We start from the raw sequence: 17,513 nt of genomic DNA on the forward strand, positions 1-17,513 counted from the left end.
AGCACTGCCGCTTCTCAGAGTGCAAAGCAGGCACGAAAAGACCAGCAAAGCACAGTACGCCACTCGAGGGACCAAATATACAACACAACACACCCCGCCCCACAAGTGAGGGCAAAGCACTAAAATGGCGGGCGGGGCTTGGCTTCATCACGTGACCCGCACCGCCCTTCCCCCACTTCCGGCCTCAGCGCAGGAATCTCCCGGAACCCGACGGCAGAAGGGGGCGTTGCAGAACCGCACCCCGCACACCCGCCCTCCCTGAGGGGAGCGGTGCTCAGGTAAGCGCGCGGCGTGGGGGGGGGGAGGCCCTGCCTCTTGCCCCTCCTACAGGCCGCCGCCAGCGGGTGAGCTGTCGCCCTGCTGCCCCTCACAGCGGGCGTCTGGGTCCGCGGGGGGCTGGGGTAGCGGTTGCTAGGGCCCGCTGTCACCTCAGCCTGGGCACCGAGGCTCGTGCTCCGCTGCAGGGCTCAGGGGGGTGACTCCCCTCACGCTGCGGCCTCCCCGGGCCTCGCCCTTCTGCCAGCGTGGTGCTTCGGAGGCACCCAGCGGTGACAGCGTCGGGAATTCCCCCCTGCGGCACAGGGGTGCGTGGCCGGGGGTGTCGGTGCTGTCGGGGCAGAGGTGGGCCGGGTGTGTGCTGAGGGCAGCCCAGGGCTGCTGCTGGGTCCCCGGGCTGGTGCTCGGCTTCTCTATCGCCCCTGGAGCCGTGGGTGATCATTAAATAGTTGGAACAGGGAGCCTTGCTTATGCCTTTATCTAGTCCGTCTTGTTTTATTGCTAGACTGCTCAGCATCCTCCGTTCCTTCCCTCAGCAATTTGGCTTTCAAACCTGATTTCTGTGTTTGTTTTTCTGAGCCCGGCTGGTTCGGAAGGTGAGGTTTGCGTGACAAAAGCTCAGTCCGGCCCTTGGTAAATCCCCATCGGTTGTTTTGAGAAAAGGAGTTTGGGGAGTGCCCCTTTAAGCTCAGTGAAAGTGAAACCACCTCAGGGATGCTTGTGCTGCTTGGTGGGAACATGACTCATAAGTTCTTGCAAGAGAATCCTTAACCATTTACTTAAGGTGAAATGGTAATTTATAATAAACGTTAAAGTTTTTTGACATACAAAACCATGGCTGTGTTATTATCTGTGGAAAGGAAGAAGTTCTTTCTATAGAGGGTTGGTAAGGGTAAGTTTAATTGGAGACTTTGGTGTTGCTTCCTGGTTCAACAGATGAACAGATTTACAAAACTGTGAAGTACCCATCTGATAAAAGGATGAACAACCAGTTTCCAAATGTCACCTGTATAATCTGTAGACTTAAAGTGTCTGGATGCCTCAAAGTAAAGGATAGACTTTTGTTTCTGAAGTTAACTCTAAGTGGAAATACAGTGATAGGTTGGTTGTTCAGCATACCCTAAAAATTGCAAATAATGCTTGTATTTCAGCCTGGAGAAAAAGCTGTGAGGTGACCTCATTGCAGCCTTTCAGTACCTAAAGGGGGAGCCTATAAACAGGAGGGGAGTCAAATCTTTGAAAGGATAGATAACAGCAGGACAAGAGGAAATGGTTTTAAGTTGAAGGAGGGAAGATTTAGGTTGGATATGAGGGGGAAGTTCTTTACTATGAGAGCGGTGAGGTGCTGGCACAGGCTGCCCAGAGAGGCTGTGGATGCCCCGTCCCTGGAGGTGTTCAAGGCCAGGTTGGATGGGGCCCTGGGCAGCCTGGTCTGGTATTAAATGTGGAGGTTGGTGGCCCCACATGTAGTGGAGGGGGTTGGAGCTTCATGATCCTTGAAGTCCCTTCCAACCCAAGTCATTCTGTGGTATGGGATTTGTGTGATGTCTTTTGTGGGGGAGGGGGGGGGGGAATGGGAAAACTGTGCTTTTAATACCATCTTTTGAAAACTGGATATGTTTGTTCCTTTCTGCTTGCAAGTGCCATCTTTTGTTTTGGCCCTGAAATAATAACAACATCTCAGTAAGGAGAAGAATGTGGTTTTTTCTCAGCTGGTTTAGTCAGGCGCTGGGTAAACTACAGGAAACAAAGCGGAAGGGTTCTTGAAGCACCTGCTGCTCAGTTAGCAGTCCTGTCCTTTCGCTAGAAGAGTCTTTGTAGCATTCAGAGATTCTTTGTATCTCCCTAAGACGGCAGTTGAGATGTGGTTAACCGATACATTAAACTGACCATTCAATTTTTTGCCTACTTCTTTTGCTCACTCAGTATGTCCTTCTGAGCAAGGAACAACAGGCCTTGAATCTTCACTTAGGGGTAACAGCCTCTGATTCTTCTCTTTTTTTTTCCCCCTATTTTCCTGAGAGCTCTGTGCTGGCAAACAAGAACAGAAAAATAAACCCACTCTCAAAGAGAAGTGACAGTTTAATCAATTTTCATTGCCAACAACTTAAATGACTTTCTATATGAATTAAAAGACATCTCCCGTATGATTCCTGGTGTACAAGAGCCAAGCCATAAGTAAATAGACTTTCTTTGTGTTGGTTTTTTTGGGGGTGTGGTTGTTGTTGTTTTTGTTTTATCATCTCATCATCCTTTCCTTACCCTCTCTCTGCCTTCTCTATTCCTTGTGATAGAATCACTGAGGTTGGAAAAGGCCTCTAAGATCATTCAGTCCAATCATTTACATATCACCAGTATTCCCCACCAAACCACATCCCTCAGTATGACATCTAAACATTTCTTGAACACCACTTTTTTTTTAATGGATTTTTTTTTTTCAGGGAAATGCTGATTTACTCAGAGGTTACTGCTTTTTCTCAACTGAATATGAGTAACTCGTGGTGATGAGTTCAGCCTAAATTGTCACCTGTGAGTCAGGGGACTGCTCTGTTCAGCACGCTGCCATCTTTTCCCTGGTGATGGGTACTTCATTGCCTGCTGCAGATTTACAGTGCACATCACATTTAATCTCAGTCTCTGTACTTCATGTTGCTTGTGCTTTGTGTGCTTTTTCTGCAGTGGGAGTGGGAAGAGTCTATTGTGGACTGTGAAAAGTGACAAACTGCTATTTCATCACTGTGATAGCAGAATTTTACAATTCCATTTCGTGATAGTATTAAATGTGGCTTCTTGCCAAATGATTGAGATCTGAGAGGGGAGGCATGGATCTTGGCACTGATTTCACTTCGCTGGAGGGATGAGAACATCATGTCGTGGTCTTCTCGTGGGGAAGTTTGTGGTACTGAGATGTTTCTTCTCAACACCTCTTTTCTGTCTTCCAAAAGAGAGTCATAATTTGTGCTCAACCAATGGCTGGTGGAGAAAGGCAGTGCAAGTAGGGAAGCAGAAAGGCAGAGACATAGCACAGATACATTTTGCAGAAAGGTTGGAATAAGCAGCACTTTCCAGGGCAGGAAGCAATAGTTTTATCATGGATTTTGAAGAATCAACGGGTTCTGAGATTCTAGCTTATGCAAGAGGTTAGGAAGAGATTTTCTGTCACAAAATACCAAAGCAGGGAGCTCCTGAATTACCCGTATTCCAATTTCTGGTAGTAGTTTTATTGTTAGGTTCCCTTCCCCACCAAAATGTGTTTCATACTCAGTGGTATTTTCTGCTTGTTTGCTTTTGTTTTAAAAGAATGGCACAAAAGAAGTATTTGATAGCCAAGCTGACAAGTTGCTTAAGAGAAGACAAAATTCAGCTATGGAAACCACCATATACAAATGATAAAAAAGAAGCTGGAGAAGAAATGAAGGTAAATACTCCAACTGAGCTGATGTCGTGTTCTCCAATCGTATTACTGGTGCATTTTGCCAGGTTTTTCTTGCTGTTTTCTTAGGAGCTTGTACAAAAATATTCATCCAAGCTGAAAATCAATGAGAATGATGCAGAGAATATGCTGGAAGAAATACGGTGTAAAGCAATTGAGCGTGGAACAGGAAATGAAAACTATAAAGTGACTGGGATTGCAAGACTTGATATACATCTGCCTCGGAGAAAAGTAAGTGATGTTGCAGAGAAGTTGGGATAAGTAACTTTACTTTATGGCCTTTTGAGTTCGAGTTACATATCTAATGCAGATGTGTTCTTCTTCAACGTCTTTGGGTGTTCTGCATGATGGATCTGTGTTTGGTGTGTGTGTATATAAAAATACATATATATATAAATATAAATACATATATATATTATGTATATATATATATATATATATAAAGATAATGCTGGGGGTGGGGAGGGAGAAGTTATTTGGATATAGTTTTAGTTCCTCATATATATGGAAACATCATGAAGAAGGGATGTAGTATTGGGAGACTAGTAATTGTCTTCCCTTTGGGATTTAATGAGAAATGATCTTTCAATTAAGAAAAGTAAATTAGATTTGAGTGTCTGTCTAGTTCAATTTGATTTCTTCTGACTTACCCGTTCATGTTAGTAATAAAGAGCAGATATTTTTTTTCAGTTGTAAAATACCTAAAGTTGCATTAGCAAATGAATATCACTTCATTACCACAGCTCTTGTTTAAATGACAGCTTTAATTTTTTTAAAGAGTCCCCTTTCTTTTTAATTGCAATAAGCAAATTGAGTGCTGTGTCATCTTAAGTGGTGTATGGCTGATAATATAAAGTAGTTCTCCTTTAACTTTTAACCATGGCACGTGGCAGTGCTCTTACAGTGATTTATAGTGTAACTGTTCTAGCCCAGGCAGCTAATTAAACCTCCAGTGTTTGAGCTTGGAAAGGTGAGGGATGGTTTTCTATTATGATGGTACTTATGTATTTTAAGTGAGGCTCCAAACAACGTGCCTCTTAAAGCCAGGCTTCAGCCTTTAGTTTCCTGCATAAAACATACCACAGTAATGAAATTGATGTTACTCTGGTTGCTATGCTGGATTCTGGGGCTGCATCTAAACCCGGTCAGCTAAATCTTGGTTAGCTAAACCCCAGTAGCTGTTCCCCAGTCTCAGTTATTAGCATCCTCTCTGATGCAGCTCTGCCCAGGCCACCTGCTGTTCTGTCAAGCAATGGTCAGACACAACGTGAAGGACTGATCTCCATCAGTGGTTTGGGTACAGCTGTGCTGTTTTGAAGGCTGAGAGGATTCAGCTCTATAGATGTGAATTTCTCTACAGGACAGAGAACTGTTCTTGGTTAGGTTTTTACTAGTACAGACAAAGCCAGTCTCTGGAAAGCACAATTGCAATCTCCAGTCACTTTCTAGTTTTGGTTCTGCTGAGTGGGAGCAGCATCTTCCCCAGAGCTGTGTATCTTAATCTGCTCAGATAACTCAGTAGAACTCCTTTGCTTAGGGGCACTTAAAGGTCGCATTCATCTTTTCAGCAACAGCAGTGAGTGGTGACTCTGGAAAAGGGCAATATTTTTCTGCTGAAGAAGGTGATCTTCAGAGATAATCAGTGCTTCAGAAGGTTTCTGTTTCCACTGAACACTTGAAAAAACACAATCATAATTGTTCTCTCTCCTGTAGTGAAAATTAATTAGCAGGGAATGTGACAGACTAAAGGCAGCGGTTGTTAAGTATTTGCCACACGGTTAAAACAAACAAATAGGCTGTAATTCCTTTTTTCTATGCTACTGGGCATGAGGGAATTAATTCATTTAAAATTCCAGTTTATCTAATCTGGGACCAGACACACTAATAGGAATTAATCATAACTTCACCAGTCACAGGTGAGTGGCATAATTACAAAGCAGAGTTAAGATTGGAAGTACGTAATTAAATTAGTTTAAATTGTTTGGTTCTGAGTTTGGATTTATCTAACTTTCAGTCTTGTGCTGTTGTAATGCTTATTTTTAGCAGTGTATAGCAAGCAGAATGCTCCCTGCCTGGAAATTAATAACATGTATGCCAAGCAGTAACCCCGTTAACACGATTATTATTTGAAAAAGACATTGTAGTTGTTAGGAAACAGTTAATTAAGAAAATGTCTAAAGTACTGTGATTTGTTCTTTTCCTTTCCTCCTTCATTCTCCCATCCAATATAATTACTACAGAGCAGAAAAGTCCCACTGGAAACTAGCTTGTTCATCACTGGCAAGGAGCTCAGATCACAGTAAGTGTAATCACCTTTGGTTCTTGTCTTTGTACTGTATGACAGTGTGCTACTTCACAAAAATACAAACAGTGCACTACTGTTGGGTTATCTTAAGCTTTTCCTTAATGTTTGGAACGTCTGGATAGGCTGTACAGCATTCCTGGATAGGGCAATTCTTCATTTAAAAAGTGGTAACTTAACAGAGAATAAAGGAAAGTTACAAATGTGGAAATGACTCCTTTGTAAATCATCAGCAGGTACCAGAGAAGGCAGCAGTGATCCCCACTCTGTTTGTAGTGAGGCAGGTCTTCTAAATAGTGAACACCAACTTCTCTTTTGGTATTTTTAACCCAACTAAAATTGGATTCTTTTCTGCCTGCTTTGCTTTTCCCTTTCTGTATCCCATCGTTTCCCTATATGGCATGGAAAGCTTTCTGATGATGTTATTTTGACTTTTAGCAGCCTTTCATAGCCAAAGGTTAAGCCAGTTATGAACATAGTTGTTTTCAAGCTTTATCGCTATTCTATTAGAAATGCTATTTGTCCTTATAAGTTTATATTAATAAATGCAATGATTTATTTCACAGGATAGCACAAGAGCATGCATTACAAGAAAATGCTATCAAAATAATCATAAATAAGAAGCAGCTCGACCTGGGTACGTATCTCTAGTCAAGTAAGCTACCTCCAGTTGAGTATACTTCTATGTTTGTTTTGCAGTTTATTGCTTCTCAGAAGCAAACTTTCTTGCAGTTTTGTTAATTTGGAAAATCTCCTAGGAATGGCATTGTATTTGCCAGTCTCTGCTCTAAGGTAAACGTAATAAATAGTGATGATCAAAGTAGTCAGAGTTATTGATTATAGGAATCCCTTAATAAATGTTGAAAATCTATTTTCTGAAGCGTCGAAATACTCAGAATAGGTGTTAAAGATAAAAAAAACATAAATTTCCCCAATCCATATTATATAGCTGCACGTTCAAAAATTTGTTTGCAATGTGTTACATGTGTTCAGTGTTTCAGACACACCGTGAGAATTAACAACAGCTACTTTCTTTTTTTATTGATTACCTGAGCAGCTCACATATTTGTCCCCTTGGAAGAAGCCAGAACTAGTTAGAGCCATGAAATTGATAATTAGAGCTTGGATTTAATTTCCACTTCTCTGTCCTGGTACTGTTGTGATGTGTGATTCTGGATGCGTTGTTTAACCCCACATTATTCTAGTTCTTGCCTGGAGATCAATTAATTGAAATAGGAACACCTGTGTTTCTTGAATGCTTTGGGGGGAAAAAAAAGTGCAAACAAAGAAACAGAACAGTCATTTTAAAAGCATTTCTTAAATGTAAATGTGCTTCTGATTTGAGTTTCTGTGGAAGATGTCAGTAATTCACAGTGATCATGACTGAATACTCGGATCTGGTAATGACTGTAGTTCTCCAGTTTAATGCAAGCAAGGTAAGGGGCTATTGAGGTTGTTTATTATTTGTTTGGTTTTTTTTCCAGTAGCACTTCAATGTAAAACGGTTTCTTCACAAATAGAGTATGAGGAATGTAATCCACGATACAAATACTGTATTTTGCAGGAAAAACCCTTGAAGATCAAGGTGTAACACACAATGCGAAAGTGATGGTACTTCAATTGGAACAGAGTGATGAGGAGACTAAAAGAAAAGTTCAGGAAGAAGAACTCCAACGCAAGAAAGAAAAAGACATCAGTGAGAAGATGCAAAGAACTAAGAAGGGTTTGGAAATCCTAGCAGAGAGAGGTAAGGAAGGGTTGATGTGGGAGTGGGGAGCTGGGCATCTCTGTAGCATTTCAGCACAGAAAAGTGCCTGTACTGTCACTTCAGTTTATACTTTTGTAGTTTTCTGCCAACTTGAAAACTGAGTTAATTAAAACTTCCTCTTCTAATTATTACACAAGTGGAATGCTAGAAAATATTTTACACTTGGTGAAGGATATAATATGAATCAATTATTATGTAATTGGCACTTGACAGTTAAGGGACTGACAACTTTGAGAGCAGGCTTTAAATTTATTGTACACATAAGCACGGTGGAATAATGTATGATAAGTCTTACACATTTTTTTTTGTAGTTTACTTCAGATATAACTATGCGTAACCATGGTTACATTGTGCAGAACAGCTTCACTTGTCATTCTGATCTATAATGTGGTTGTTCTTTTCTCACTGCGTTTGATGTTAACTGCTAGCAACTGTGGATTAAGTCAAAGGGATATAGTCAATTTAACAGTAATACTTTTTCAAAATGAGATTAAGTGTGTCTGTGAATTGCGCTGCTAGATGGTGAACTTAAATCATTTCTCTACTTTATTGTTTCAAAAATCCACAAACAAGAAACTGAAATTGAGTATGTAATGAATTCCTGCCAAATGCATAAAAAGTATGTGAACAAAGCTGCTTTTAACCTACTGTAGTGCCTGATTTTGAACAAATAAAGGAAGTGAGTCTTTTTATTGACTTAAGGGGTAATTTAGACCCCAGCCTTTGAATCCTGTATAGGGCCTTTTTAAGATATTTACTACTAGCTGTCATTTATTGCAAAATACCAGAGTATGAGAGTCTTTATATAGTGTCCTCAAAGGTTCAAGGCTCTGTGTGAAGCAATATGAAATATAAAAAGAATCTAACGAACCTTTTGTTTCATGTGAGGAAAATTGCAGGGCAGAAGCTTTTAACCTCTGCAAACTCCTTCTAAATTGCCTCTTGTTTGTAAGAAAAGCATCCCTTTTCATTTTAAATCAAATTAAAGTGGAAACAAGAAATTAATAGAACAGTCATAAACTTTGAAGACATTGGGAAAGGATAGAATCATTGAATCACTGAGGTTGGTAAGGACCTCCAAGATCATCTTGTCCAACCATGCACTTACCACCCATATTTCCCCACTAAACCATGTTTCTTGAACACCTCCAGGGATGGTGACTTCACTCACCTCCCTTGGCAGCCTCTTCCAGTGCCTGACCACTCTTTTGAAGAAGAGATTTTTCTTAATTTCCAGCCTGAATATCCTCTGGAGATTTAAAAAAGGGGGATCTTCTTTAGTGAGCTGTCTAAAATGCTTCATGCTTGGCCAGCTGAGGCTGCTGGTGGTAGATCTGTCCAAACACAGACTTCATATAATAGAATCATAGAATGGCTTAGGTTGGAAGGGACCTTAAAGGTCATCCAGTTTCAGCCCCTGCCAGGGGTAGGGCTGCCAGGGCCACATCCAGCCTGGCCTTGAGCACCTCCAGGGATGGGGTATCCACAGCCTCTCTGGGCATCAGTGCCAGTGCCTCCCCACCCTCTGAATAAAGATTTTCTAAATAAGATCTAACCTAAATTTCCCCTCTTTTAGTTTAAAGCCATTTCCCCTTGTTCTATTGCTATCAGACCATGTAAAAAAGTTGGTCCCCCTCTCACTTATAAGCTCTCAACAAGTACTGAAAGGCTGCAGTGAGATTTCTCCAGGCTGAATGAGCCCAACCCCCTCAGCATTTCTTCATGGGAGAGGTGCTCCAGCCCTCTTTGTAATTCACATTTGTTGTTGTTGTTTAGTTTGTTTAACTATGTACTTGATCCCGCAAGTCAATAAGATTATGTCATTAAACTTTATAACCACAAAGTAGTTATAAAATCAGGTATGTTTTAATCTTACGGCAACAATGTTATTCTTTTAGAAGGTGGTACTTACAACTAAGACTTGTTTTTTCCTCTGTTTCAGAGGAGTACTTGGATCCAGATACTACTCCATATCTAGATATAGCTAATCAGACTGGGAGGTCTATTGAGATTCCTCCTCAAGCCAAAAAAGTAGGTAAAATTTATCTTACTGAGGTAATAAGGTCTTGATGAAACAGGGTTTAAGAAGCTGTTTCAAATATAGTATTGAAATACAGTTGGGCTTTCTGGGGATGCACATTGGTTCCATTAGATATTTGCTTAATAAAAATAATTTTGAAATACTACTGAAGTAGAAGTCTGCAACTGGAGATACTTTAGCCACCTGAAGGCAGCCCCCTAACTGCTGGTCTAATTGCAGGTTTAATCTTGGACAACACAGCAACCTGACATGTCTTTTTTTTAGTGTTTTTTTTTTTTTAAGATGGGTTTTATCTTTGTTGTTTCCTTGCACCTGTTCTAAATGTTGATTGCTCTAGGACCACGTGAAAATAACTTGTTCATTAGGCTCAGTCAACTTCAGCTGGAGGCAAAATGAGTCTCACAAAATCAGACTTCTAAAAAGTAGTTTTGAGGTCTTCTGCACTGTGACCCCTCTCAGGTTTAAATTTGTTCACTGTTCAAACCCCACTTCCCTGCTGGAAGTCTTTGGCCAGGTACTTGCAGTAATTACAGTAGAAGTGACACACCTGATGTTGGCTGCTAAAGCAGAAGAATGGCAGTAACACTGTATTTTAAGATGTTGGATTTTTTGAAGATAAGCAAGAAATATTTACAAATGTAACAAAAGCAAAATGAATAAAAATAAAGGGGAGGGGGAACAACAATGAGCAGACCCCAGCATGTGTTGAATGCTGCTCTAGTGTCTGCTGAGGCATGCTGTGTTTTCTGATTCATCCTGAGTTTCTGGATGGTTGGAAAGAATAGCTGTCCGTTCTTACAATGCATGTTGTTTTGATGAGGTGCTAAAAACTCACCCTAAAAGTTAAAGCATGAGATGTATTGAGGTTGGGTGAGAAGAACTATTGCAGGTTGTGTCTGTCAACCTGCAGAAACTGGAGGGTTTTCCTGCCACGTTCAAGATATAATTATCAGTTTTGAGGTTTTATAGGAAGTGAATCACTAGAGTTATACGAGATAGTTCTAATAGTAAAGCAAAACATGCTTAGTACTGTTAGAATGTGTGGGACTTGCAAAATGCTTAGCTTGTTATTGCTTGTTCCTGAGAATCTATCTAAGGTTTTAGTTTTAAAATACATTTGGTGCTTCACTTCATGTGTCTGTAGCATTCATTGCTTTATTTTTTTTAGACAATATATTAATATTATTAAATGGGATAAAAGTATCAAGCAGTGTGAAATAATATGGCTCTTACCAAACTATTTTTCTATGAAGAACAAGGGGTCTAATGGATTATCTAGATAATTATTTTTAGTTATGAAAGAGAGCTGAGAGGAGTACAGAAATGACTTGATACGTTCTTTCTAGGCACTTGTGCTGGCAATGGGTTATCATGAAAAAGGCAGAGCCTTAATGAAAAAGAAGGAATATGAAATAGCGCTACCGTATTTGTTGGATGCTGATAAACACTTCTGGTAAGAACATTTTGAAGTATTTATATCTGGCTTTCCTGTACTGTCAGCCAAATATAGGAACACCATTAGTCCTGGCTGCCCATGTAAATCAGGGCCTGTTTTGCCCCCGATTATTTCTCACCCTCTCTGCAGTTGAGAAATAACAGGCGAGGCCTCTGACTTGTGGTGACAGGTGGCTTTGTGTAGAACAGCTGAAACAGATACAGCCACTGGGCCGTTTAGTCTGTCATATTAATATAAACAGGAACCCTCATTATTAATCTGTGAGGCTATAAATTGCTGTAGCTTGAGGGGCAGATACACGTACTCTTTTGCAATCAATTCCTGTAAGGAATAATTTCCTGAAAAAGATGGAGCAGAGCACAGAGGTCAGTATCCATATCAGGGTTTTTGCTGGTAATCTAATTTGCTGTCAGCAGTCAGAACCCTAAGTTGCTATTTTTGAGAACCCCCATTATAACGTTGTCCCCCTTCTGCTTCTCATCTGCACTCGTGCACAGGGAGACTCACACAAATCCCAATGTATTCACTTGCAGTGAAGCAGACCATTGATCTCTGTTGTCTTAAAGGTTATAGAGTGTTTAATTCTATCCTGCTTTTAAATGGATGCTGTCTTAAACAGTAAAGAACAAAAAATGAATTGTGGCTATTGTAATTTTTTGGGAGGTAGTGTTATCATGAGTATCCTGTGTATCAGTGAAAGTGATGGGACATCAGTGGTTTATTAAAGTTCCACTGGCTTCAGTTAGCTACCTCAAATATGAAGCACATGCTTCTTCAAGTACTTGAGTATATATGAGTCCATATATGTATTTATGAGTGTATATATATGAGTATATGTACTCCTAGCATGTTGTTTTGTTAGTGTTAAAAGGTAAACAACCACCCCCCCTAAAAAACAAGTTCTATTTTCCCAGTGAGTGCAGCACAGAGCTGCTGAACACAGTTGATAACTATGCAGTACTGCAGCTGGATATAGTGTGGTGCTACTTCCGCCTGGAACAGCTGGACTGCCTGGATGATGCAGAGAAAAAGCTGACCACAGCGCAGAGATGCTTCCAGAGGTGCTATGGAGAGAACCATGAGAGACTTATTGATATCAAGGTATGCTGGTTTTGTTTAACTAGGGTGGCTTTGTTGTGGTTTTTTTTTCCTGCGTTGATTCCCTTACTGTTCAAATGTTCCAAGGCTCTCTTCCAGAAGTTTAAAGCTTTCTCATGCTTCCTTAGCTGGTTATGCATTGTATCATTGTGAAAGCAATGGACTTGACAACAAGGTCCCAGCAAATATGTTTGTGTGTGCACATTTCACTGTGACACTTCATTTACATACTGAGTATTGCATATTAGTGACTACAGTGTCATTAAATATGTATAGCACTCTATTGGTGGCAAATGGATGTTCTAACATATGCTTACCCCACCTCTCCCCTTTGTTTAACAATTCTTTAGGGAAGCTACGGCCGTGAGAAGGTTTTATTTCTACGGCTTTATCTTCTTCAGGGAATAGGACACTATCACAGTGGCAGAGAAAAGGAGGCTGCTGAGTACATCCAGAAGGTAAGGCACCATTGGGGAGAGCTTTCAAGTCCTTCACAGAAGAAAGTTATTGAAGGAAATGCGTTCCTGTGCTAGGGCTCTGTGTTGTGCCTTCTACCTGTTTATTGCTTACTCAGAAAAATGGGGAGATTTTTTTCCATTTGTATGTTAGCAACAGTGTTAGTAATGTGACGTTGCTCGTTTTACACACAGGCATCTCGTTTGTATGAAGAACTGTACATAGATCCAGAAAAAGTTTATCGCCTGGCACTCCTGGGGTTTTCTGAACAGGAAGCTCGCCTTGCCCTGCGAGCGTGCCATGGGAATGTGGAGCATGCTGCCAACCTTATTACCAACAGGAGAGAGGTATGGGGCAGTAAAAGCATTAAACCAAGGATTATATTTGTTTGGGGTGTCCCTAAGATCATGTTTTGCATAACTAGTACACAACAGTGCTAAATTAAGGACTTAAATTATCCTGCTTTGGCACTGCTGATGTGACTAACAGCTCGACATCTGCTGCCACAAGTTTGAAACCACAACTTAATAGAAGTGTTTGGACTTGGAAAATCCGTGAGGGGAGAAGGCTGTTTTGTGCTCAAGTGTAAGTAGCTGATAGTATTGTTCATACTCGAAGTGCCTGAAATTACATTTGGTAAGTAGAAGTGGCACTTTAAGACTTCAGACAGTGAAATGTGGATGGAAAAGTCAAATGGCTGTGAAGTCTTGTTGGCTACGTGCCCAGCCCTGACTGTGTGTCCTTGGCAGGTCTTGTCCACAGACCCATCTGCCAAGTTGGTTTATCACTTACTACACAGGGCCTATAATAACTGTGATAGCATAGGATCAGATCTGCTGAGACATCAGAACAGAAGCATGGTTGCAGTGCTTGCTCATGGGAATACAAATCATTTTAGTGATCACTGTCTGGCAGTGAAATCTGTACTTAAAATATTAGGTTCTTTTTCCTCAAGAAATTCAAGCTCAGAAGAAGTAAATCCAATAAACCTCTTATGCACAGGGAAGGTGGAAGCAATCCCATGTACAGTTAGCTTTGTAATGACTGTGTTCTTGCAGGAAAAGGCACAGATCAGGAGGGAGGAGAGAGCTAAAAGAAGGCAGCGACTGGAAGACATAAACACCTTGAAAAGTATGGGCTACTCAGAGCGAGCTGCTCAAGTAGCCCTTCATTATGCACAAGGAAACCTGGACCAAGCTTTTAAGGTAAGATTTTCAGGAGTAGTGCTTTTGTACAGAAGAAAAAAGTGTTCTTTTAGAATTGCTTAGCAGATTCCTATTTTCTGCCTTCTGCACTGGTGAGTACCCTTTTTTGAACTGTAATGACCAAACTTCTACTTCCTAACCCAGTGAATCAGACACTAAGATAGTTGAGGTTTTGCTTGTATCAACTACACTTCTCCATACTGAGGACTAATGTAACTGTATTGCTCTATTCTGATCCCTCTCTGTTTTACTCTAGTATATTCTGGACAATCCAGAGTTATTGTTGGAAAACGATGATGACGATTCTGCGGCCTCAGACCAGTTTGAGGTTTCCCAAGAAAGCATTGACCATGTAAGTCAGATCTTTTTCTTTCTGAGGAGTCGGTAGTCTTGCTTCTAAATTACACTTTCAATCACACTAGATCTTCCTCAAGCAAAGCTGGAGAGATAGTCTCTGTCCCATGTCCCTCATATGCTGTCACATTTCCATTGTCTTGCATCCACTCTTCGCAGCAAAGTCACACTTGGGCTGAAGTGTAATTCCTGTTTACTTCCTGCCCTTCACACCAACGTGTTGTGCACAGGTGCTGAGGGAAGTACAGGCATTCTAGTGTTCTAACTCTAAAGAAGACATCAGAGGAGAAATGCATTTAAGTATTTAAGCATATTGCAGTGCACTTGGGAAAGAGTTGACATCTGTCTTTCTCATCATGGGCCATCTGAAAAGCTCTTCAGTAGCTGGTGTGGCTCAATAGTTAATGTCAGGCAGAAAAACTATATTGCATAGAAAAGATAGTAAATACGTGCTCCTGGAATGCTGGAGTGCTTTGAAGTTCCTTTTGAAAACTGAAGAGCTGGCCTGATGTTAAACAAGAGGCTCTTGATTTTGCTCAACGTTCTCATTCCTGTAATAGGTCACTGCCCTGTTGTTAGTTATTCCAGTAAACCACACTCAGTGTCCTGGAATTCCTGGTATGCAACACTTTCCTCTGTGCAAGGGGAATGACTGTCAGATTCCTGTCAGTCACTGGTGCTGACTGAGCTTGGATTTCTCTGTCTTAATTTCTGCCCTTTGTAGCTGATGTACATGGGATTCAGCCACGAGTCAGCAAAGCAAGCTTTAAAGGTCTTTAAAGGCAACATCCACTTAGCTTCCCAGACACTGGCTCATTATGGAGGAGTTCTGCCAGATTCACTTCAGCTATCTCCAGAGGGGTCCAGTCCATCAGAGGAATCAACTTCATCTAAAGACTCACCCACAGAGTCAGCAAGTAAGAACTGCTGCATGCAACAGCTAGAGAAAGCAAGAGGCTATTCTGGGTTTTGTACAAGCTGATGATGTGATTTCTGTTTATGTTACTTGTAGAGGGCTTTGTGTTAGGCTTCAGACTGATTTCCTTGGTACTCTGGTTACTGCCAAGGCAGACACTAGCACCAGATAAGCTATAGCCCCTTCAATCAGTCCTGGCCATGTATGATCTGTGAGGGTTGTAGTATCAGCTGTAGGCAGTACACAAGACAGGTGCAGCCCAGAAGGAAAGGGTAACCTTCAGAGGCATCCTGGGAAAAGCTGAAAGGAGTGGCTGTTGACCCAGCCATGGCTTTAGCACACAAAGTTGGAAGCCTTGGGTATCTGCATCATGTCACTGGGGAAGAACACATGGCCTTTTGTAGCCTGCAGATAATTCTAGCTTCTCCCATCTAACTGAATTCACTCATACCAATTAAGACTAAAAACAAATCAGCCTCTCCCTGCCTGTGCTCTCAGAGAGTAAGTAGTACGTCCTTAAGACTGCCTTTCTTCCCGGACTTACCACTGAAGATTTTTGGCTTGCTAATGCCTGATTTTTTTTTATTGCCATGAAGTTTTATTCCAAATCTGTATGATACAGAAGTTGATATGACCACATGCCCTTTATCTTGATAGAGCTGTAACTGATACTTGCATTAGCAAAGAGAAAACTCATACTTTGTCTCATATTAACTGACAGAGCTCGAGCAACCCGCTGTACAACAAAGGGCTTTCCTGCAGCTTTAAGTAGAGGGAAAATTGGCCATCCTGCAATAACTGGTAGAGCAATTTTAAATAAGAGGTAGTTTATTGTAATTGACTCTTGCAGAGCAGTCATGCTGGCGAAAGAGGGAAAGTATAAACTTCTTTCAGCAATGAAACCACTGCTGATTTTATTTCTTTTTTAATTGAAGGTTCTTCTACTTCACCGACAGATGAAGACATGGAGACTGATGCAGTCAATGAAATCCTAGAGGATATTCCTGAACATGAGGAGGATTATCTGGATTTAACGCTGGAGGAGGAGGAACAGATCATTCATGAATACTTATCCTACATAGAAGTACCACAGCATTAAATCTCATTACCTTGACTACAGTTACACGCTTCTCCCTTGGCAAATTGAGTTTGGATTATAAACACATCTTCAGCTTATTTCTTACTAAACGCCTTGAAGTCAGTTAAGCTGTAGGTGGAACACCTAATTCCTGCTTATTTATAAATCTGCTTAAAGCCTACATCTGTGGTACGCTGTAATTTATTGTCATAGCAAAAAAGATAGAAACATTTATTTTCAGAAGAAAATTTAATAGAACTTAACTATATTTTTATTGTGAAAGAAGTTGATTCACTTACTCAGTATACAGGCAAATAAGCATTTCTACACCATTTTAAAATACCAGATTTGAGGCAATCTTTGTAAAGGAGAGACCTGGTTAAGGAGGTTATAGAGGTATCCACCTCCATACTGTTGTTTTCCATCTGGAAGGTTACTGAGAGTCATTTATGTGTCTGTTGTGCATGGATTTATACTGCATTCTGCTTCTCGCTTCATGCAGGTGTTACACAGGCAATAAAGATAACCATATGCTGCTTCAGCTTCTAGTAAGTCTTCTGTCCTTTGCTCTTAAAAAGCAAACGCTACATCCCGTAGCGTTCTGGAGAAATACCTGCGTGGAAATACCCGGTGTAACCTCCAGCTTTCTGCAACGTAAGCACTCCTCTCCGCCTGGCTCCTGAGTTCCCCCAGCGTTGTTTTCCCATTTACATTCAATACCTTCAGGCTCACGGTAGAGGGAGCTCAAGCCCTACCTGCTGCAGGGCCGGGGGAAGGCAGCAGAGAGAGGGGATCCTCACTGCAGGTGGCCCTGACAGGAGCTGCTCTGGGATGAACTGTGTACGTGGTGACCGTTTCTTCTTACCCAGCGTTTACCGGGGGAAATGAAGGCTTGCAACTCTGCAACACTGGAAGAATACACAATACTGGAAGTAGGACTATAGCCTGCAAACTGACTGCAATAATCCAGCTGATAGTTGGTAAGTTTCTGTAGTGGGTTTTACTCTGGCTACCTCAGCCCAGGGCAGCAAAAGACAGGGAATAATTATATCGTTAATGAGTTACTTGCTGTTTATTTCATGCTTGTGTCAAGACAAGCATTACAAAAACAGAGTAGTTTTATATTTCAT

At 41.2% G+C, this 17,513-nt stretch overlaps 1 protein-coding gene across 7 annotated transcripts; it reads left to right on the forward strand.

The window, feature by feature from the left end:
* The first annotated feature begins 212 nt into the window (after positions 1–212).
* NUB1 (negative regulator of ubiquitin like proteins 1) lies at positions 213–16,924 on the forward strand. 7 transcript variants are annotated; one of them, XM_040680055.2, is made up of 16 exons: positions 213–584; positions 2,718–2,805; positions 3,577–3,694; positions 3,779–3,940; positions 5,950–6,008; positions 6,578–6,648; positions 7,576–7,758; positions 9,722–9,810; positions 11,167–11,273; positions 12,191–12,377; positions 12,725–12,832; positions 13,025–13,177; positions 13,889–14,035; positions 14,292–14,387; positions 15,114–15,306; positions 16,241–16,924. In XM_040680055.2, exons 3-16 carry the CDS (start codon positions 3,578–3,580, stop codon positions 16,402–16,404), a joined length of 1,836 nt encoding a protein of 611 aa, XP_040535989.1. In that variant the 5' UTR covers positions 213–584; positions 2,718–2,805; position 3,577; the 3' UTR covers positions 16,405–16,924. The 7 variants fall into 7 exon arrangements, with proteins under 7 accessions (XP_040535989.1, XP_046777428.1, XP_046777417.1 ...); XM_046921472.1 differs by lacking the exon at positions 2,718–2,805 and adding an exon at positions 813–872 and having other exon boundaries at positions 213–344; XM_046921461.1 differs by having other exon boundaries at positions 213–344.
* Positions 16,925–17,513: the final 589 nt, after the last annotated feature.

Source organism: Gallus gallus, chromosome 2 (assembly GCF_016699485.2).
Source record: "Gallus gallus isolate bGalGal1 chromosome 2, bGalGal1.mat.broiler.GRCg7b, whole genome shotgun sequence".
In the NCBI taxonomy this organism is placed as follows: domain Eukaryota; kingdom Metazoa; phylum Chordata; class Aves; order Galliformes; family Phasianidae; genus Gallus; species Gallus gallus.